Source organism: Microcaecilia unicolor, chromosome 5 (assembly GCF_901765095.1).
Source record: "Microcaecilia unicolor chromosome 5, aMicUni1.1, whole genome shotgun sequence".
NCBI lineage: Eukaryota > Metazoa > Chordata > Amphibia > Gymnophiona > Siphonopidae > Microcaecilia > Microcaecilia unicolor.
The window spans coordinates 108,407,005-108,430,014 of record NC_044035.1 but is presented as its reverse complement, the minus strand read 5'-3'; the positions used below and the strand labels follow the sequence as shown (position 1 = coordinate 108,430,014).

The following is a 23,010-nucleotide window of genomic DNA, read 5'->3' as shown; positions in this document are numbered from 1 at the left end:
ATATTAATAAGGTGACCATACTGACCGTTTTGCCGAAATCTTGGTGCCATTTACTGACTTTCCCCTAGGTGCATAAATGTTTAGGATATTAGCACTAATCTGTAAATACCTGCTTAACTGGTACAAGGGGGATGTATGCATGGGCACCACATAGGTGTGGCTCCCACTTACGCATGTAACTTACAGAATGCTGTAAATTATGCTTGCCTTGCAGCATTTAGGTATCCGCATATAATCCAGCTCTATGACTGGTGCAAGTTTGGTTGCCTAAATGTTAAATTCTATGAGAGATGCCTACTAGGTTCCATAATAAGACAGGCACCTGCCACATGGCTTTGGGGCATCTTAATGGAGGCACCAAGTTCTAGCATTGCCCCCAAAGTGTCTGTGAGATAAAAGGCAGCCCATATCACTTATTCTGGAATCTGGAGTATCACAGGGTTCGGTGTTATTGCCTTTGCTTTATAACATTTATGAGGTGATTCAGAGCTAGGGGGTGGATTGCCATCGGCTCATGAATGATATCTAGTTACTACAAAAATAAGATGTATATTTGCATATACTGAAGAGAACAAATACATTACCCACACAAAAACCCTTCATTGTTACTTATAATTGCATAACTAATCATTAAAAAAATGCATTCATACATCATTTTCACCTATGCAAAATCCTCCCCTGAGCATGCCTTCCCTACAAGTACACATCTACATGCATCATGTGATATATATGAGCACAATTACTTGGTCTTAAAAATGTATTAAAGGTAACCTACTATAAGAGCAATATCATCAAAAAAGGTTCCTTTAAATATATCTTAAACATTTTCAATGCATGGAAGAGTGCCAAATTTTTGTGAGTAAATAGTTCCCTAATGTAGCTATGATAGCAAAACATAGTGCTATGTCGGATAGAAGCGCAGTTTACTCCAAGCTTTAACTGTGAGAGGCATTAATGAATTATTCACCTATTTAAGGTAAGTGTATTTCTACATATACAGTAAGACTTCAAAGTTTTGCATTGGATAGAAGTATTTTCACAACAAATTTTGTATATATGAAAATAGGGACCAATGAGGATTTTGATTGTAGTGTACAAGTGTTCTGCCTCACACTTGAAAAACAGGATTCACCCACTTTCTGATGGTCCACAAAAATATTGTTTACTTGTTTACTAAGCTGCACTAGTGGCTGGTAGTGCGGTAATGCTGACATAGCCCATTCACTTTAAGATAATGAGTGGAATGGAACGGGTCGATGTGGAGCGTCTGTTTACGATTTCCAAAAATACTAGGACAAGGGGGCATGTGATGAAGCTGCAGTGTGGTAAATTTAAAACGAATCAGAGGAAATTTTTCTTCATTCAACACGTAGATAAATTCTGGAATTCACTGCCGGAAAAGTTAACTTAGCAGACTTTAAAAAAGGGTTGGATGGCTTCCTGGAGGAAAAAGCCATAGAATGTTATTGAATGGATGAGGGAATACAGTATTTCTAGGATGGGCAGGACAAATTGCTTGTTCTTTTGGCCGCTGTCAGTGACAGGGTGCTGGGCTCGATGGACCCTTGGTCTGTCCCAGCACAGCGATGCTTATGTACTTACGTACTTATGGTGTTGCTGCGAGACAGCTGCTAGCATGGCTTAGTAAACAGGGGGGATAGTTAGAAGGAACCTTTTTTTTTCCATGTGATATATGAACACAAGTTTTCAAAAAGGATTATTAATGCAATTATAAGTAACACTGAAGTGTTTTTTTGTGTTTGTATCCACTAATTGGCAACAGTTAGAAATGATCAGGCATCAGCTGTAGGAAATCTGACAGCATACAGTACTTGCAGACAGTAGCAGTTTGGCTGAATAAATCAAGTTAAAGTTTAATCCAAGTAAAACTGATAGAAAATGGAATTAGCAGTTCTTCCTAAAGTTTTAGGCTACACCTTAAATTCCAATAAAGCTATTTGGATTCTCGTGGTATATTTGTGCCAAGATGACATATGCTTATGGAATAAATACACCATATGTAGTTGTTCCTGGGACATTGTTTGTGTAGATCGGAGGTAGAGTTGCAATGTACCCATGAACTTTTCTAAAATACTTGCATGGGTACCCATGCATAGAGTATATGAACACATTTATGCCTGCTTCAGAGTCATGTCAGCTGGACCTGGGAGTCTATTTTTAAAGGCAAATAGACTCCTATATTACTTCATAAGCTTTAATTAAGTACCTTTATTTATTTATTTATTTATTTATTACATTTGTACCCCACATTTTCCCACCTATTTGCAGACTCAATGTGGCTTACATAGCGCCGTGGGGCGAAAGCCTCCTCCGGTGAAGAAACAAATATAGAGTGATGTTATTTTAAATGAAATAGATATGTACAGACACATTAGGGAAACATAGAGAGGGAAGTTATATAAAGTTTGTTAAGTTCATAACAAATTTGGGTTTCTTTGAGTTCCTGGATTCAGGTAATCTTCTTACATAGGCATCATGTGGAAATATTAGGCGCATAAGACCCAAAACGCCATGGTTTCTGTCTTAAATCTTATTCTGTAAGTAACTAAGTGAAGTGAGCTCCTTGTAGCAAGTGCTAGAAATCATTCTGGCCACCAAATTTTATACCATGACAGTTCTCGATTTGCAAAATCACAAGTATGTGAGCCAACTTAATAAAACTGTCTTATTAAAATACATTTGAATAGTTTGTAGCCCACATAACTGAAAAAAAATGTGGCTGATATCACCTTTAAAACCTGAGCTTCCATGTTCATAATCTTATCCATCATCATTCCCAAGTCAGTCACAACCCTGGTGAAGGGCATACTACTTCCTCCCAGGTTCAACAAGGAGATATTACATTTGCTCAATTTTTTTCACAAATACAGAACCTCTGTTCTGATGGTATTCGGGTAGAGTCAGACCTACCAACAGGCTCATTTTCAAAAGAGATAAACGTCCAAAAAGTGACACAAATCAGCATTTGGACGTTTATCTCACAGAATCAGTATTATGGAAACCTGTTTTGGACGTCTTTCTCTGAGGTCTGTCGGGGAGAGTGCCAGGATTGTGTTCAAGGCGGGACTTGGGTGTTCCTAAGACATGGACATAAGTACATAAGTACATAAGTAGTGCCATACTGGGAAAGACCAAAGGTCCATCTAGCCCAGCATCCTGTCACCGACAGTGGCCAATCCAGGTCAAGGGCACCTGGCACGCTCCCCAAACGTAAAAACATTCCAGACAAGTTATACCTAAAAATGAGGAATTTTTCCAGTCCATTTAATAGCGGTCTATGGACTTGTCCTTTAGGAATCTATCTAACCCCTTTTTAAACTCCGTCAAGCTAACCGCCCGTACCACGTTCTCCGGCAATGAATTCCAGAGTCTAATTACACGTTGGGTGAAGAAAAATTTTCTCCGATTCGTTTTAAATTTACCACACTGTAGCTTCAACTCATGCCCTCTAGTCCTAGTATTTTTGGATAGCGTGAACAGTCGTTTCACATCCACCCGATCCATTCCACTCATTATTTTATACACTTCTATCATATCTCCCCTCAGCCGTCTCTTCTCCAAGCTGAAAAGCCCTAGCCTTCTCAGCCTCTCTTCATAGGAAAGTCGTCCCATCCCCACTATCATTTTCGTCGCCCTTCGCTGTACCTTTTCCAATTCTACTATATCTTTTTTGAGATACGGAGACCAGTACTGAACACAATACTCCAGGTGCGGTCGCACCATGGAGCGATACAACGGCATTATAACATCCGCGCACCTGGACTCCATACCCTTCTTAATAACACCCAACATTCTATTCGCTTTCCTAGCCGCAGCAGCACACTGAGCAGAAGGTTTCAGCGTATCATCGACGACGACACCCAGATCCCTTTCTTGATCCGTAACTCCTAACGCGGAACCTTGCAAGACGTAGCTATAATTCGGGTTCCTCTTACCCACATGCATCACTTTGCACTTGTCAACATTGAACTTCATCTGCCACTTGCACGCCCATTCTCCCAGTCTCGCAAGGTCCTCCTGTAATCGTTCACATTCCTCCTGCGACTTGACGACCCTGAATAATTTTGTGTCATCGGCGAATTTAATTACCTCACTAGTTATTCCCATCTCTAGGTCATTTATAAATACATTAAAAAGCAACGGACCCAGCACAGACCCCTGCGGGACCCCACTAACTACCCTCCTCCACTGAGAATACTGGCCACGCAATCCTACTCTCTGCTTCCTATCTTTCAACCAGTTCTTAATCCATAATAATACCCTACCTCCGATTCCATGACTCTGCAATTTCTTCAGGAGTCTTTCGTGCGGCACTTTGTCAAACGCCTTCTGAAAATCCAGATATACAATATCAACCGGCTCCCCATTGTCCACATGTTTGCTTACCCCCTCAAAAAAATGCATTAGATTGGTGAGGCAAGACTTCCCTTCACTAAATCCGTGCTGACTTTGTCTCATCAGTCCATGTTTTTGTATATGCTCTGCAATTTTATTCTTAATAATAGCCTCCACCATCTTGCCCGGCACCGACGTCAGACTCACCGGTCTATAATTTCCCGGATCTCCTCTGGAACCTTTCTTAAAATCGGAGTAACATTGGCTACCCTCCAGTCTTCCGGTATTACACTCGATTTTAGGGACAGATTGCATATTTCTAACAGTAGCTCCGCAAGTTCATTTTTTAGTTCTATTAATACTCTGGGATGAATACCATCAGGTCCCGGTGATTTACTACTCTTCAGCTTGCTGAACTGACCCATTACATCCTCCAAGGTTACAGAGAATTTGTTTAGTTTCTCCGACTCCCCCGCTTCAAATATTCTTTCCGGCACCGGTGTCCCCCCCAAATCCTCCTCGGTGAAGACCGAAGCAAAGAATTCATTTAATTTCTCCGCTACGGCTTTGTCCTCCTTGATCGCCCCTTTAACACCATTTTCGTCCAGCGGCCCAACCGACTCTTTGGCCGGTTTCCTGCTTTTAATGTATCTAAAAAAGTTTTTACTATGTATTTTTGCTTCCAACGCTAATTTCTTCTCAAAGTCCTTTTTTGCCCTCCTTATCTCCGCTTTGCATTTGGCTTGGCATTCCTTATGATCTATCCTGTTACTTTCAGTTGGTTCTCTTCTCCACTTTCTGAAGGATTGTTTTTTGGCTCTAATGATTTCCTTTATCTTACTGTTTAGCCACGCCGGCTGACGTTTAGTCTTTTTTCCCTTTTTTCTAATACGTGGAATATATTTGTCCTGAACCTCCAGGATGGTGTTTTTAAACAGCATCCACGCCTGATGCAAGTTTTTTACTCTGCGAGCTGCTCCTTTCAGTCTTTTTTTCACCATTTTTCTAATTTTGTCGTAATCACCTTTTCTATAGTTAAACGCTAGCGTACTTGATTTCCTAGTTTCACTTCCTTCAATGCCAATATCAAAACCGATCATATTATGATCACTGTTATCAAGCGGCCCTCGTATCGTTACCCCCTGCACTAGATCATGAGCACCACTAAGGACTAAGTCTAGTATTTTTCCTTCTCTTGTCGGCTCCTGAACTAGCTGTTCCATGAAGCTGTCCTTGATTTCATCAAGAAATCTTATGTCCCTTGCGTGTACAGATGTTACATTACCCCAGTCTATATGCGGGTAATTGAAATCCCCCATTATTATTGTGTTGCCCAGTTTGTTTGCGTCCCTGATTTCCTTTAACATTTCCGCATCCGTCTGTTCGTCCTGGCCAGGCGGACGGTAGTACACTCCTATCACTATCCTTTTCCCCTTTGCAAGACTAAAACTTAGATGTTTTGAGCTAGACCTGTTTTTATAACAAATAGCTGTAGTGGGACTTGAACCCACTTCCCCAGGATCAAAGTTCACTGCACTAACCACTAGGCTACTCCTCTACTCCACACAAGTGCTGCCCCAAATGACCAGATGACCACTGGAGGGACTCAGGCTCACCTCCCCTTACTCTTCCAAATCACAAAACATTTTTCCAAACAGCATTTTGAAAAGGTAGACTTTTTTTGTAGAAAATGACCTTTCCTGTTCTGATTTTGGATGTTTTACAAAAAACATCCAAATTCAGACTTAGATGTCATGTCCAAAAATACCCCTTATGCATTTGACTTGCCCAAAGTCACAAGGAGCAGTAGTGGGAATTGAACCTATGTTTCCAGGAGCAAAACCTGCTGCATTAACCATTAAACCACTTCTCCTCTGTTTTGGGTGGCTTGCATTTGGATGTCTTTTGTTCGAAAATGGCCTACAACAAAAAATGGACGTCTTTCTTTCCTGTTTGGAATTTGGACATCTTTGTAAAACGTCCAAATTCTGATTTAGACGTTTCTTTTGAAAATGCCCCTCCAAGTCTCCCACATTCAGCAAAAGACTCCCGCTTTGGCAGGTTATCTCCTGCACTCCCGCTGTGGAAGCTGAAACTCCTGTAAGAAGCAGAGCACCATTCCGATCATCTTTCTCTCCCAGGGTGACCGAGGGGGGTGGGGGGCAAAATTCCTCAGGGTGTGGCCTTCAAAGGGGGGGGGGGGGGGGGGGGTCCACCAGCGCAGGCTTGGCTGATTGTTATCCTGCTCCTGTGTGCCGCAGTGCCGGGTTATCACATTTTCACATTAACTCTGCTGGCCACAGGTTCATCTTCCTACTCATCCTGCCTCCTGTGTGAAGTGCATTCTGTTTCCGCAAACACTGGAGGGGACGCTGCAGGAAGAAGGACCAGTGTGGCAGATCAGAGTTAACGTGGTCCCGGCACACAGTAGCAGGAGACAAATATTAAGCAAGTAAGCTGGTACACACAGGGGTGGGGGGACCCATGTAGTGGAGTGGGAGGACATGTGCAGATGGGAGGAGGGCCCAGGGATGTCTGCCCTGGGCCTGTCCCTGTCTCTCGGTGGCCCTATTCTCTCCTCCCTCCCCCATGTGGTCCAGCACTTCTTCTTAAAACCCTCTTGCCCCCTCCCCTCAAATATCCTTTTCTTTCCCGCTTTCTTAATTTTTGTTGCAACAGGGTCAGCTCGGTACTATCATGACAAGCAAGGCACAGACTGTGGCACTGCATGCTCCAGGCTAGCAAAAAGTCACTACTACATGACAACAGGAAGTGTGAATCAGAGCGCTGGGACCCAACAGCAACTTTCCATACACTTGTGTGAGGCTTCACAGTCAGTGCCTTGGTCTTCTTCTTGGTACTAAGCCAACGCTGTTGCAGCAAAAACTAAAAAAGAATAGAAAAAGGAATATTTGAGAGGATGGGGCAGACCACAGAGGGGTGTTAAGAAGGGGAGATGCAGGACCATGTTTTCTTTTGGGGGGGGGAAGGAAGAGAGGAAAGATGCTTGTTGGACTATTTGAGGGAGTGCAGGGAAGAAAGGGGGGAGATGATTGATTAAGAGGAAGGAGGTGAGAGATTCTGGTGAGAGAGAGAGAGAGAGAGAGAGAGAGAGAGAGAGAGGAAGGAGTCAAAGATGTTGAATCATGTTGGGTAGGAGGAGAGAGGGGAAAGATGCCAGACCATTTTTGGAGGGGAGGGGGAAGATGGAGAAGGAGAATATAAGACATAGAGGGGAGATGCTGGTTTAGGGAGGGGAGTGAGAGACAGGAAGGGCAGGGAGCCTAAGAAGCAGTGAAAAGAGATGGGACCATGCAAAGACAGGGAGAATATGGAAATTGAGATAAGTTGAGGAAGAATAGGAAGCTGGGTAAGGGGTGACAGAAAGAGAAAATGGCCTCAGTGTCACAAAGGGTTGAATTACAGGGAAAGAGCTGAGGCAGCTGAAGGAATGAGAGTCTGAAAAGTAGATGAGGGCTTAGGAAAGGATGTAAATGGAGGAGTAGGGAATGAGTAAAAGACAAAGGAAGAATAGGCTGGGAATGTAAAGAGAGTAGAGATTGGGGGGAGGTGACAATGGGGAGGATGTAAAAGTGGGAGATGGAACAGTGATTAAGTAAGTGAGAGGCGAAAAGAGGAGAAAATGAGCCTACACTATTAACTAAAAAGAAGAAATGGAAAGGAGACACTGAAAAAATAATTTAGGAGAAGAATCACACAAGGAACATAGAAAAGAGACTGAAACCAACCTAGTCTGAAATGAATTGTCAAGACAACAAAGGTAGAAAAGAAAAATAAACTGACAGCAAATTCCCCTTGGAGGTGAGTTATTTAAGTTAAGTGAAAATATTAGCATGATATTAAGTAAAAAAAAAATACCCAATGGTAATAGTTTTGGGGATTAAAGGAAAATTAACAATTAACAAAAAGTAAAATAAAGAAAAACATTTTTAAAGAAGACTAGTGACAATAGTAGAGTGGTGGTTTGAACCGATGATTGCCCTAATAACTCCGTTTCACTGAGGACTTCTAAACACAAAAATTAAGTTGTGGATAGCATACGTCTTTTTGCAAGATATATGAAACAATCAATTATTGGCATTAATTGGCCTCCATTGGGAGTTGCACATGCATCTCGCTGTGCTATATTCTAGAAAATTGCATGTGCAAAAATCATAGTATGCAAGCCAAAAAGGAGCATGATAATGAGAGGGGCCTGGGCAGGTCAGGGGTGTTCTCTCAAGATGTGCACAGTGTTATTGAACCGGTGGCATCTGCATGCCAGGATTTACACCAGGTTTTAGTTGGCGTAAATCTTTGCAACCAAAGTTTGGCGTGAGAATCAGATCTAAGCGCTATTCTATAAATGGTGCATGCCTCAGAGCATCATTTTTAGAATATGCTCCATGCCAATTTTCTTTGGTGCAATTTTTTTTCAGCGCCACTTACTGAATCTAGGCCTTACTTCCAGTAAATGCTTATCTTTGGGGATTTTTGCTTATTAAGAAATAATAATTTTAAAAAATAGCAGCAAATGTATTCAAGCCTTCAGCGTGTATCAGGAAAGTAAATCAGATCCAGTCTGAGTTATGCAAAAGCATATGATGCTTTACAGCTTTTTCCAAGGTAAAACACTTGATAGACATGATCTGAAAAACAAATGGCACAGTTCCTAAGTATATTTCCATGTTATCTTCTCCACAGCTCCAAGAGCGAATGCTCCTCGTGTTGCTCATAAACCCAAGCTCTTAAAACATCATTCAGGAAAGGTTATACTGGTAAGTACTCAACTGTAAAATATATTTTATTTTTATGAGGTCAATTTTAGCCTTCTCCCCAAGGTTGACCTTGTGAATAACTTCCTAATATCAGATTTTCTGAATATTAACTGCTGTAACTGAGAAGATTCAACTTCTGTGCTGCACATTTTCAAACTCTTTATTTGCAAGGATTCAAAGAAAGATATTCTGAGCAAGAATTAGATGGAGCCAGGTTTTACTGACTATTATTGGACTCTGTGCCATCACCATTTGCACCACAGATAAAGGGAATGGGACTTGGTATACTGCCTTTCTGGGGTTTTTGCAACTACATTTAAAGCTGTTTACATATTATATACAGGTACTTATGTGTACCTGGGGGCAATGGAGGGTTAGATGACTTAACCAGAGTTACAGGAAGCTGCAGGGGGAATTGATCCCAGTTCCCCAGGATTAAAGTCTGCTGCACTAACCACTAGATTACTCCTCCACTCCTATAGTTCACCCACCCAGACATACCTTTTATTCACCCTTTTAGTGAATCTATCCTTTATAAACTTACTCAAACTTAAAGCAGGAATAAGTCTGGCATCTGTTTTGCCTCATAAATCCCTTTGGGGCCCTTTTACCAAACTGTGGTAAAAAGTGCCCTTATTATGTCCGTACGCGAGTTATTCCCACGTGCTAAAAGCCATTTTTAATGCATGGATAAAATGGCTGCTTTTTCTATTTTTGGAATTAATGCCCACACACTAATTTTCCCATTAGCGCATGAGCTCCTACTGCTACCTCTTTCATAGGTGGTAAGTATTCATATGCTAATCACACACTTATCAATTAGCATACAGCTATTCAGGGTTAGTTCAGTTCATGACTGAAAGCTGCTTTCCATCCTCTTATCAGCTACACCACCACAGACTGAATATTGGGTCCATAGTGCCTAGTATCTATATATATATAAAGCAGACACGTGTGTTCATTTGTTTGTATGTGTCCGAACCTCTCTGGCCCCTGAAGAGCTATAATCACCAAACCCAGCATGCAGACTCTACCTGACATTACCGAGATTATTGTGTAGTTTGAAGTGATTTGGTTCACAGGAGCACTCCGGGGAGGGGAAGCAATGCCTCTATCCATTAAATGAATAGTCTTCAGGTCAGAAAGTTGTTTCTTACTATTGCTAAGTGACAAACTGCTTGGGACAGGGTGAGGGCTCAGAGACTGGTGGGGAGAAACACGGACAGCAGCTGTGCATTTGTCCCTTTCTCATTCTCTAATACCCTCTTCCCTAACAATTTCAGTACAAGGGAGGTTCAGAGACTGGTGGGAACAGGGAAGGAAAAAAGTATTGGGATCAGGTTGGGAAGTGTGTGTGTGTGAATTCACTACACCCTCCAAAGTACCATGTGATGAGACAGACTACTAAGGATAAACTGAGGGGTTGGGAGACTGTGACACACTACCCCGCCTGGGGAGTGCTCCTCAAAAAGGGCAGGAAACTGAATTTCAGTATGCCCTTGAAAAGAAGGCTGTGTTTTTGACAGGAAAATGGTGAAAGCCAAACGGCAGGCACTTGCTATATTGAAAGAAACGACTAATCAAGAAAATCAACCTAAACAAATTGATCTAACACAGCACTCAGCAAAACACCTCACTCACACTCACCCATTCTTACACACCCCTCAGCAAAACAACTACAATCACACACCCCAGAATTGCACATCCCCTCAGTACCACATACCCACCCACTGACACCCATTCTTAAACACTCCAGAGTAGCACACCTCCATGTACACTCACCCCTCAGCATACTTATACAGTGTTATTACACACAAATAAACTTTGCTTTTCTTAATTACAAAGTACTAACCTATCCGCTGAGCAATGCCAGTGGAGACAGCTAGTTATGCAATGTAGGCATAGGCATGCTTGTTATGGTGAATAGGCAAAATGGAGGAGGAATTGACACTTAAGCATGCATGTTATAATATAAGTGCATATGGGCCTATTCCTACTGACACATACACATGTACAGTAACAGCTGCCTCAGAGCAGGTATAATGCACCTGCTTTCCCTAAAAGTACATAGGGCCTTATGTTGGTGTGGTTATGTGAACGAGAACGGGCCCTGAGCCCAGGTAAGACAATGCCACACAGCAGTTGCAGGTGAAGGAAAATACCGTATATTAGAGGTGTTAGGTCAGGGGTCCTGTTCCATCCACAGATAGGAGAAAAAGGCAACATAAAACTAGTCCGTAAATATAACAGTGTCTTTGTGTGGTCTGCTCCAGTTGTGACATATGCACTTATGCCGCAACAGCCTAAGCACCCTGTAATAAAATTATACCCTTATTGTATACTTTAAATGTGATCTTCCTTGATCTTCTCAAAATATAAATGAACATTAAGGGCCTGATATTCAGCCCATGGCGATAATCAGGTTGTAAGCTGCTCACAGTGGCAGGTTGAAAAAATCCCGGATCTCTAACGCCAGGATCCATCCAGCTTCTGTCATTGAATATCAGGATATTTAAGTTCACCAAGAACTGAACTGGGCTTTGGCCAATATATTGAGACCGGTGCCCAGTTAACTAGTCGGATAAGGTTAGCACTGCTTTTTGCTGTGCTTTTACCCACATATTTAGCTTGCTAACGGACTGAATATCACCGCTAACTGACTAAGACATGACTCCACCCAGACTCTGTCCCCAGACTGCTCCTAACTTAAGGCCCCCCTTTACCAAGCTGCGGCAAAAGGGGGCATGTTCTGGCATTGCCGCGTGTTTTTGACGTGCATCGAGGCCCCCTTTTACCGCAGCAGGTGAAAGGTAGGTCTTTCTTTTCTTCTGGAAATGGCCATGCAGCAAGTGAAGTATTTGCCTTGCAGCCATTTCGGGGGGACTCCTTACCGCCGCCCCTTGTAGCGATGGATATGACGGCGCGCTGGGGGTAGGAACTACCGCCAGATTGCTGCAGTAGCCCAGCAGTACTTCCTTTTTAGCAAGCGGTAAGCCCTTAGCTGGTTAGGGAATGGCTGCTTAGAGCTAATATTCAGGGGCACCACCCAGTTAAATACTGCTGAATATCATCTGCCTGCCTGCTCAGAAGAAATTGTGATATACTGTAGCTAGCCCTCAGGGCCGCCGAGAGTCAGAGCCAGGCCCGGGGCAGGGCCGTTGCCACCACTGTGTTCCCCCCCCCCCCCACTCGGCATGCAGCCACTAGGCCCCCCACTCGGGATGCAGCTGCTGGGCCCCTCCCCCCCCCCCACATTCGGGACACAGCCACTGGGTCCAACCCGGAATGCAGCTGCCCTCGCTGCCCCTCACTCACCAGGGGCGTAGCCAGACTTCAGCGGGAGGGGGGTCCAGAGCCCGAGGTGAGGGGGCACATTTTAGTCCCCCCCCACTACTTTTGACCCCCCCCGGCACTGCCCCCCCGACCCTCCCCCTTTCCAACACCGTCAGGTACCTTTGCTGGCGGGGGTTCCCAACCCCCCGCCAGCTGAAGTCCTCTTCAGCACCAGTCTCCGACGCGGCTGCATTGCAGATCTGTAGTACAAGGATTCTGTTTCTGTGAGTTTGACGTCCTACATCATTGTGTCTGCTCCTCCCCAGCCTTCCATGGTCTTTCTCTCACCTGCTCAAGTGTGCCGGGAGTGGTTCCCGATAGGAGCAGGAGAGAGAGACGGGCTCGGTGCCAGGCTCAGTTTGGAGGGTGGGCCCAGGTAATTTTGCCCCCCCCTCTCGGCGGCCCTGCTAGACCTATGCAGCTAACTTTAGATTTTGGCCCTGTTTTAAGAGCTAACCCTAACAAGACCCTAGCTGTTCCCAATATACAAGTTCTTCTGTATTGTACTTTGATAGGAAGTCAGTTAAAATGTTCTGTAACAGGTTTCTTAATGGAACTATCTCAGGCCACTAAGCCCAAATTGAATTAGATAATTTGGCTACTCTCATTTTCTATGATTTGAGAAGAAAACAACCTGCATAATGGTACTAAATGTGAGTTTCCCGTAAAAGTGCTCCAGTGGGACATTAGGGGATCAGATGAGTCATAATGAGGAACCATTTCAGCCACAGATCCACTGGGTCAGAGAAAATGAATTCCCATATTGTATTGTAGGAGTTATCATTCTGGGATAATGATGGGGTGTCACATATCAAAACGTTAGTATGTTATAAAACATAATCAAATTCCCTGTCTCAAAAACACAAGCTTTGAAATATAAAGAAATAATTTTACTTGTGCCTTCTTCAAAGTCTGGCATATAGTAGTCAAGTTCTTTCGTGTGCCTTTTACATTTTAATTCATACAATTACATGCTTTGCTTTTTTTTTTTTTTTATAACCAATGTGTTTACCATCACCCAGCCCCAGAGCTAGTGTAAATGCTGATGCCTGCATTGTGCAAGAATGTGCATATGTTATTGTATTTCATAATCTATGCGTATCCTAAATTGTTCTGCTGAACTTCGCTCACGTGCAATTGAACAGTTAAAGTATGTTCCATGTAAACAACATGCATATATTTGCATGGTCAGTATTTTCTTTTTTAAGTTCTCAACTTTATTGATATTTCAACACCAAGTTACTACAAACAGTAATAACTACAAAAATGAAAACCAGAATGTTACTTAAGAACATAAGCGTTGCCGTACTGTGACAGACTGAAGGTCCTTCAAGCCCAGTATCCTGTTTCCAACAGTGGCTGATCCAGATCACAAGTACCTGGCAAGATCCCAAAGAATAAAACAGATTTTGTGCAGCTTATCCTAGAAATAAGCAGTGAATTTTCCTAAATCCATCTTATTAGTGGCCTTTGGACTTATCTTTTAGGAAATCCAATCCATTTAAAAACCCTGCTAAGCGCAAAGGTGACTAACATATCACTTCTTATGCACTTAAAACATGTTTGCTCCTTATAAAATTACCCCCTTACTGTGTGATAACTGCAAAATGTTACTGTTTGTTAGTTTTCCTATAGATACTGTGAGAACTGGGCCTGGTCTCAGAGGTGCTGGAGCTTTTCATTCTTTCTTTAGGGACAGAATACAACACGTCAGATTGGTTGATACAGCTGTAAATTGGCAGTGTTTGTGTCCTGAGGTTCTTGAAGTGTCTGCTTTGGCCCTTGTGCTTTTTAATTTATTTAGAAATGCAACCCATACATTAAATGTTTAAGACTTGTCTGTATGCTGATGGTGTTATGGTATTTGTTCCATTTTTACTGTAACCTGGGGTTAAAGAGAAAAAATATATATACTTACCTGGGAGGTTTCTGGAGGGTCTACGATGGCTGCAGGAGCAGGCAGAAAGGTTTTGGGAGGCTTCTGGATCAGGTGTGGCTGGGGTCCGTTTCGGGGCCGATTTTGAGGACATTTTTCTGGATGGGAGCGCTGCGATGGAGAAGTGGCGCTCCCCGAGAGATTTTGGGGTCTGGGAAAGCAGGCCCAGTTTTGGGGACGAGGCGATGCACTTTTCAGGGTCCGGGGATGGTTGGGAATGTCCCCGGGCCTGCAAAAGTGAGTCGGAGCGCTGTACGAGCGCTCTGGTACGGAGGAGGGCACGTTTTCGAGCCGGAGTGCTGGAGGCACTTCGGGTACTGCGTGGGGGCCGGCGGGAAGAGAAGACGGCGTCGTTTCGGGCCCCAGATGGAGTAGAGGGCCGAAATAAGATAAGACCGGGAAGGAGTGGAGACCTTCCCGGCGCTTTAAGGGGGGGCCGGTCTGTGAAGTCCGGGACGCTCCAGCGTTCCCGGTGAAGAGAGAGGGCAGCAGTCCGAAAGAAAAGAGGGCTGCCGGTGGAGAGGACGTCGGGGGAGTGACGTGCGGGCGTGCATGAGGCGGCGCGCCTCATGCACGAATCGCGGACGCGCGTCTTCGCGAGTAGGCCGAAGCCGGGGCCTAAATTTTGGGCCGGCTTCGGTTCTTTTTTATTTTTGGATCCGTTTTCGCCCCAGGACAACCGGGACCGGAACCGAGGGTAGGCATCGAGTGTGCTGAAAATCACGGACAAGGTAAGGGGTCTTTTGACCTGAAATTTTATTTTGTTTATTTTTAAATTAAGTAAATACAGTTTTTGATTTTTTAAAAATCAGGGGTTGGTTCAATTTAAATTTGGTTTACATATTTGTGATCGGGGAATTTTTCTGGATTTTTGGGGTGGGTTAGTTTTTAAATTTAAATATTTTTAGGGGGTATTTTGGAGGGGTGCTAATTTGAAGGGGTTAATAAAGGGTTAAATTCTTAAATTCGACAGGGTAGATTAAGGAAGGGGTATATTAATTTTTGAAATGGGTTTTACAAATTTGGGTAATTTTGGAGGGGTGTTAGAGGGGATAATGTGCGACGGATAGGAAAATTGGGGTATTTTTAAAATTTAAAAGTATGGTTAGATGGAGGATTCGGGGTTTTAGTGGCAGGGAAAATTTGGGGTGTTTTGGAGAAATTGGGAAGGAGTTATAATTTTATTTTATAATTTCCCATTAAACTCTATGGGAAATTATAAAATAAAATGGAGATTTTGCTGTGCTTCTCAAGATTCCGCTGGTCAGCTGGAGAGTTTAGAATGTTGGAAAAGGCTTGGGATTGGTCAGCACTGCTCGGAATCCCAAGCCAAAGCTTGGTCTCCTAGGAGATGAGGCTAACTGGCAGTTGCATTGAGAGGCTGGTGACTGAAGAGAGCGGAAGCGCAGCTCAGTGTGGGAGAGAAGTGTGAGATTTTTGGTGATTGGAAGTGAAAAAGTGAGTTTAGTGTGAGAGTAAAAGTGTGAGAGTGATAGTGAATGTAAGGAAAAGCCAGAAAAGGGAGTTTATTTAATTTTTGATCAATTATAATAAACTTGGGGGAGGGGGTGGTATGAAGTGTGATTGGTTTTGGTAGTGAAGTGTATGAATGATAGGGGAAAGTGTATGAATACATGTGAGATTAAGGAATGTTGGGATGCAAGGGAATGAAAGGGTTATCAGCCTTTCAGTTTAGGGAATTAAGTGATTAGTATAGGCTTGAATCAGTACAGGGATTTTTGTGTAATTTTATTTAAATAGTTTAATTGGCCCTAAGTATTAATTAATAATTCACTAGAACTAAAGGTATAAATTAAGTGTGAGAATAGATAGGGTTTTCCTTCCTATTAAGTTTTTAAGAGATAGGTTTAGGGAGAAGACCTGGAAGAAGAACCTGTAAGTTGGAGAACCACCAAGGGCCCCTCCGCAAGACAGACTACACGTCAAGTGGAATGGTTATCAGCTAGGTGACTATTGAGAGAATAGAAAAAAAAAAATAGAAAAGAAAAGATAGAGAAAGGCAAAGACAATTTCTTATATTCTTACCTTGCTTGCTTCGCTAGAGTGAAGACGGTACCTGTGAAAATAAACACAAAGAACACACAAAGTATCAATTCTAGGAGTGTACAGTATAGCTTATTGGTTATCTAACTTAATTTAAAAGAAATTGAGATATGGTTTTCTAAGATACTTATCTGAAAGTTCTTGAGTATAAAAGTAATTCCTGTAAAGAAAAAGATAAGAGAAAACAAGTTAAGATATTAAACCTGAGTTGAGAAATTGTTTAACTAGTATTGTGATAAGAATAGAAGGGAATTTGGTTAGAAATAAAAATGTTATTGATTCTAGTTTTTATTATTAACAGAATGTGAAATAAACTTGTTTTATTTATAGTAAGATAATAGAGTTTCATTGATTCCTTCAACTAAGGGGATAATCCTGAATTTTTAGTTTTCTTTCCCCTCATGGTTCAAGGGATTGTGAGGAGAGGTTAGTTTTTGTAGCTTGTCCCTTCCATTCTGGTGTAGAGCTCCAGAGTCACGACTATTGCCATCTGAAAATTTGGAGCTCTATTTCTGATGACATCTGGTGCCAGAGTGAGAGGGGTACAGCCTACATTTGGCGTAGTCGGCAGGATTTTGCCTGATTTTGGGGAAACAAAAAGGGTTAAACTGTGACTGATTTACAAGTAACATTGAATTTGGAGGGTTTATTGCAGGTTCCTGAGTTCCGTTAGAAGAAAATTTACCGAGTTTGGCTGTCTCAATAAAAGTTACATATCTTGCTGTGGGGTTGTGATTTATTTGGGGCGGTCTTGCATTTGTGTGTTCCGGGGGATTTTTGTTTCTGGGGTGCATCCAGTTCCCCAGTCAATCCAGAAGATGGACGGAGAGGCTTCAGGAAGTCGGGCAGTGCCTCAAATTCTAACCCACACCATTGTGATACCCCAGGATAGAACTGTGCCGGATTTTTGTGGGTTTCCCAGGGGACCCGAAGACCTGAAAGTTGAGGACTGGATAGAAAAGATGAAGTCGCGATTGAGGATTCTAAGGGTTCCGGTGGAAGACCAAGTTGAGGTGGTAAGGGACCATCTGAGAGGGATCGCCCTGGACACCATCAAGTATTCCTTGCCGAGGGACTGTTCCGTTAACGAAATTTATGATCTGCTGAGGCAGGTGTACGGTGACAAGGTGGCTTTGGGTCTAAGAATCCAAGAATTTTATAACTATCGCCAGGGGGACAAAGAGACGATCAGAATCTTTGCATATAAGCTACAAGAAAAACTAGAATCAATAATGAAGAGGGATCGGAGACGTATGGGGAACCCAGATGAGACTTTAAAAGAACAGTTTGTGATCGGGTTACGGGACGAGAGCTTGAAACGTGAGATCATGAAAAGGAGCGAGGACAACCCTGCGATGCCGTTCGCGGAACTGATGCAGGCGGCTATTCGGTGGGCCGGAGAGGAAAGGGGGTTGGCCCCCTGGGAAGCACCCAAGAGAATTCTGCAAAGAAACCGAGATGATGCCGGTGATCACAGCAGGGCTGAGGAGCCTGCCACGGTAGGAGTGTTGCAGCAGATAACCAGCATGTTCGCACGGATGTGCGAGAGACAGGAGGCGGAATGGGAAAGACAAAGGAGAGAACGCAACAGTCAAAGATATCCCAGCTCTGGAGAAGGTTATATGAGTTATAACCAGAATCGAAGTGCTGCCAGGACTTCTTCAGGAGATGTGATTTGTTACAGGTGCCAGGAGCCAGGGCATATAGCGCGCTATTGTCGGAGTGAACGGGTGACTCGTGCTGGTGCCGGAGGGGACCGAAGGGAACTGGAAGATCAACGAGCCCGTGGTAATGGTCAGAGGAATGGGGACGCGAGAGCGGAGGTGGCAGGTTCCTCAAGAGAGAGTGATTCCAAGACTGTAATCCGGTTACAGAAACCCAAGAGTCAGGAAGATTCCCAGGAGGAGGAACTGCTTGGAGAGAGAGCGATTGGGCCAAGCCCACTCTTAAAGGTGAAAATAGAGGGAGTTGAGACCCTGTGTACAGTGGATACTGGGTCTAATGTGTCCACTCTCTTGGCTAGTTTCTTCTATAAAAACTTTAAAAATGTTGATTGTTTAAAAGATGCCAGTCGACTGACTCTGGTAGCAGTGAACGGGACCGAGCTACCAGTGCTGGGATATATTGAAGCTGATGTGGAGTGTCTGAGGCAAGTAATCCCTAAACGTTGCATTTTTATTGTGAAGGACAACTTCCGAGAAGGTCAAGTGGAGAACGTGAATATCCAGGGAATTATTGGGATGAATGTGTTGCAGCATTTGGAAGGGTTATTCAGGGACCTCTCTTGCTTCACCCTAGAGCCAGTAAAAATTGCTGGAATCCTGACAAAGATATCTCAGAGGCGAACAACTAATTCCAGAGAGCCCGAGGGATATGTAAAGCTGCAGGGAAGTGTGAGCCAGATAATTCCGGCTAGGTCCGAGCGAGTTTTGCTTGGGAAATGCCAGAGGATAAGGAAGACTTCGGAAGCCCTTTTAGTAACTGCTTCAGGAAAAATCAGCTTACCCGAGAAAGTCTTGGTGGCAAATACCCTGGTCACTCCACAGCGAGGGAATGTGCTGGTGAGAATGATCAACATCGGGGTGAAGGATGCACGTATTCCCGGAAGAGCGCAAATAGCGGAAATTTACAAACCGGATTGGATAGCTTCTCAGAGAACCTCTGAAGGGGTCAGGGAGTCGGAGGAGGACTGGGAAAGAATCATCTCCAAGATGAAAATTGAGTGGGACAATTTGTCACCGGAGCAAAGCCAGAAACTGAGAGAACTGCTGTGGAAGCATCGGGCGGTATTCTCGGTAGATGATACCGATATCGGGTATTCAAGCCTTGTGTCTCATAAGATAAACACGGGTGATGCCAGTCCTATAAGGCAACCTTTCAGGAGGGTGTCTCCTCATCTTTTTGATCAATTCAAGACGCATGTGAATGATCTGGTGGGGCAAGGCATACTCAGAAGAAGCCATAGTCCATGGGCCTCACCGGCGGTGGTCATTCGTAAGAAAGATGGAAGCTTGAGGTTCTGCGTTGACTACCGCCGGTTGAATGCAGTGACCATCAGGGATGCATACCCTCTTCCCAGGATAGACGAGTCATTGGATGCTCTGGGTTCCTCGAAGTGGTTTTCCTCCCTTGATATGACGTCAGGGTATTTCCAAATGGGCATGTACCCCAAAGATATGGAGAAAACAGCTGTTACAACACCTTTCGGACTCTTCGAGTGGACCCGTATGCCGTTTGGGTTATGCAATGCACCGGCCAGCTTCCAACGACTTATGGAAACTGTCCTGAACGAGTGCGTTTTCGAGATTCTGCTGCTGTACTTGGACGACATCTTAATCTACGCGCCAAGCTTCGAGAAACACCTGGAAAGGCTGGATTTAGTCTTCCAAAGAATGAGGGACAATGGATTAAAGTTAAAACCTGCAAAATGTAAGTTGCTGTGCCAAGAAGTAAGGTACCTGGGTTATGTGGTATCCAACAGAGGGGTTTCAGCCGATCCAGAGAAGGTGCGAGCGCTTCAAGACTGGAAGGAACCAAAAAGCAAAACCGAAGTGAGAAGCTTTATCGGCTTTGCCAGCTTTTATCGAAGATTCGTCAGGAACTTTGCAAAGATAGCTGCGCCTTTACACGCTCTCACAGGAAAGAATGTGCAAGCAGAGTTTAGTTGGAGTGAGGAGTGTCAGTTGGCTTTTGAGACACTAAAGCAGAATCTTTCTGGCGCTCCTGTCTTAGCTTATCCAGTCTTCACAGAGCCGTTCATCCTGACCACTGATGCGAGCAGCAGAGGTTTGGGAGCGGTTTTGAGTCAGATGCAGGAGGGAGAGGAAAAAGTAATCGCCTATGCCAGCAGAGGACTGAGAAAGTCAGAAAGAAACCCAAGCAATTACTCCGCGTTCAAGCTAGAACTCCTGGCGCTGAAGTGGGCCTCCACTGATAAATTCCGAGAGTACCTTCTATACCGAAAGTTTATTGTCAGAACGGATCACAACCCGTTAAAATATCTGGAGACCGCAAAAGTACAAGCGGTAGAGCAACGATGGCTCGCGCAGTTGGCTGAGTTGGAGTTCTCAGTCGAGTATAAGCCAGGACGCAACAATCTGGTGGCAGATGCTTTGTCCCGTTTACCTGATGCAGAGGAACCAGAAGTGGAAGAAGACACAGGAAAAGATTTCTTGACACTCGCATGTTCTTTAATAAGAGTCCGAAGAAAGGGGTGGAAGCCCAACAGACAGGGAAGCTGTAAAGGGGTGAACCTGGAGGAGAGGAATGAGGTTATCAGGAGGGCACAAGCCAAAGATGAAACAGTAAGGTGTGTGATTTCTTGGCTTTCGCAAGACCAGTACCCAGCCCAGGAGGAGATGGATACCTCAGAGAAGAGAGCGTTATGGAAGCATAGAGGAAGATTGCTGATTGAGAATGATCTTCTTTACCGGAAATACGAGGACTGCAGACGAGGCAATGATGAATTGCAGGTTGTGGTGCCTCAAAACTGAGAGAAGAATTGTTGGAGACATTCCATGATAGGATGGGGCATTATGCGACTGAAACGACTTTTAAAAATCTGAGAAGGCGTCATTTCTGGGTTGGCATGAGGAAGGATGTGGAGTTATGGATAAGTAAATGCAGAAGATGCTGTTATTCTAAAGAGCTGTTTCCACGTGAAAGAGTGGAACTGGGATGTTTCAACGTGGTGAGACCGCAAGAAGTGATGGCGGTAGATTACACGATGTTGGACAGGGACGGCGCGGGATTCGAGAGCGTACTCGTTCTGACGGATATGTTTTCTAGGTTTGCGATGGTGGTACCCACCCGGAACCAGACGGCGAAGACCACAGCAAAAGCCCTGGTGGACCGGTGGTTTGCAGTGTACGGTACACCGGATAAATTACATTCAGATCAGGGTCCGGCCTTTGAATCGTCTCTCATCAAAGAGCTGTGCGGCTGGTATGGCATTAAAAAGACACGAACCACTCCTTACCACCCCCAAGGCAATGGAAGGTGCGAAAGGTTTAACTGGACCCTGCACCAGATTCTTCGTACCTTTCCAGAGGATAAGAGGAGAAATTGGTCAAAGTTTCTTCCCGAGCTAATGCAAATTTATAACAGCTCCATACATCAGGCGACGGGCTATACCCCGGCATCACTCTTTTTAGGTAGAGAAAGTTTGACACCTTTCGTCCAGCTTGTGGAAAAGAATGAAGATGAAGTGGGGGAGAATTTAAGAGGGAATCTTGAAGATTGGATGATTGCACATCAGGAAAAGATGGAAGTGGCTTATGAGATGGCAAGAAGAACGATGGAGCAACAGCAGGAAAAGATGAGGAAAGAATTCAACCGGCACACTGGAGCTGAGGAGCTTCGAGTGGGGGACTGGGTGTTGCTTAGGAGGCAGAGGTTCTCCGGGAGACACAAATTGCAAGATTTGTGGGAAAGCAGCCTTATAAAATTATAGAAATTTTTGGTGATACTTTCCAGAATATAAGAATGAGGAATGACATGTATGGAGAGAAAACGGTGCATAGGAATTTGGTCAAGAAATATAATTTAGAGGAACCTGTAATGAACCAAGTCCAACATAAAATGGCAACTAAAAGGGAAGAGTCTTATGTGGATAAAGTAGATATGGGTACTAAATGGGGATATACTCTAGTTACTGAGATTACCCTGAATCCTTGTAATTCAGAGCCGGATGAGGGGAATGGGATGAATGTTAAAAGATCTGCTAGATGCAATAAGGGGGTATGTTCCACTTTCCTTAAAGAGAATTTCGTACTAGAATAAATTTAATTTATGTATTGGGGTTATGTGTGTAAAAGTGAAATGAAGTTGGGTACTTCGTATCCCGTTAAGGGAGAGCTAAGCTGGTGAATGAGGGATGGTGATTGTGAAGAATTTTGATAGATGTCTGATCAAGATTCTGTTTCCCCTCATTCACATGCATTCTAAATGATGGGGATGCTGTTGATATATATAAACTGTGATTTCTGTTGGGTTCAATCAAATGATATTTGCTGTTAGGAGAAAAAAAAAATGAAATGGGATAGTTGCTGTTTTTTTGTTAAACCTTAGGGGGGTTTATAGGTGCCCTAAGTTGGAGCAGAGGGTGAGGTATTTCACTTTATTAGTTTTAGGTGGAATTCGCTGAATCTGGGGTTGTGAGATTTGTATTGGGAGACTGTTGGAATTGTAGAGTGAAAGGATGGAAACAATGTTGGGTGTATATATGGTGGCTAGTGTCAGAGGTGTGATGTGAAATAAATCTTGGTGTAAGCTTGGGAGTGTAAGGTTAAGAGTGGCAGGAATGTCTGGTGTGTTTGGGTTAATAGTTGTGAAAAGTGTTGGTAAGTGAAGGGAATATTGAGGACAATATTCGATCTTAAAGCCAGCGCGAATGTAACCTGGGGTTAAAGAGAAAAAATATATATACTTACCTGGGAGGTTTCTGGAGGGTCTACGATGGCTGCAGGAGCAGGCAGAAAGGTTTTGGGAGGCTTCTGGATCAGGTGTGGCTGGGGTCCGTTTCGGGGCCGATTTTGAGGCCAT

The 23,010-nt window shown here is 43.7% G+C and overlaps 1 protein-coding gene across 1 annotated transcript in view; it reads left to right on the top strand.

Annotated features, from left to right (window-relative positions):
• VSTM4 (V-set and transmembrane domain containing 4) overlaps nt 1-23,010 on the top strand; it is an 83,280-nt gene that overhangs the window by 37,984 nt on the left and 22,286 nt on the right. The window contains exon 7 of the mRNA XM_030204855.1: nt 9,061-9,134. Coding sequence (XP_030060715.1) covers nt 9,061-9,134 — 74 coding nt within the window. The remainder of the gene's footprint in view (nt 1-9,060; nt 9,135-23,010) is intronic.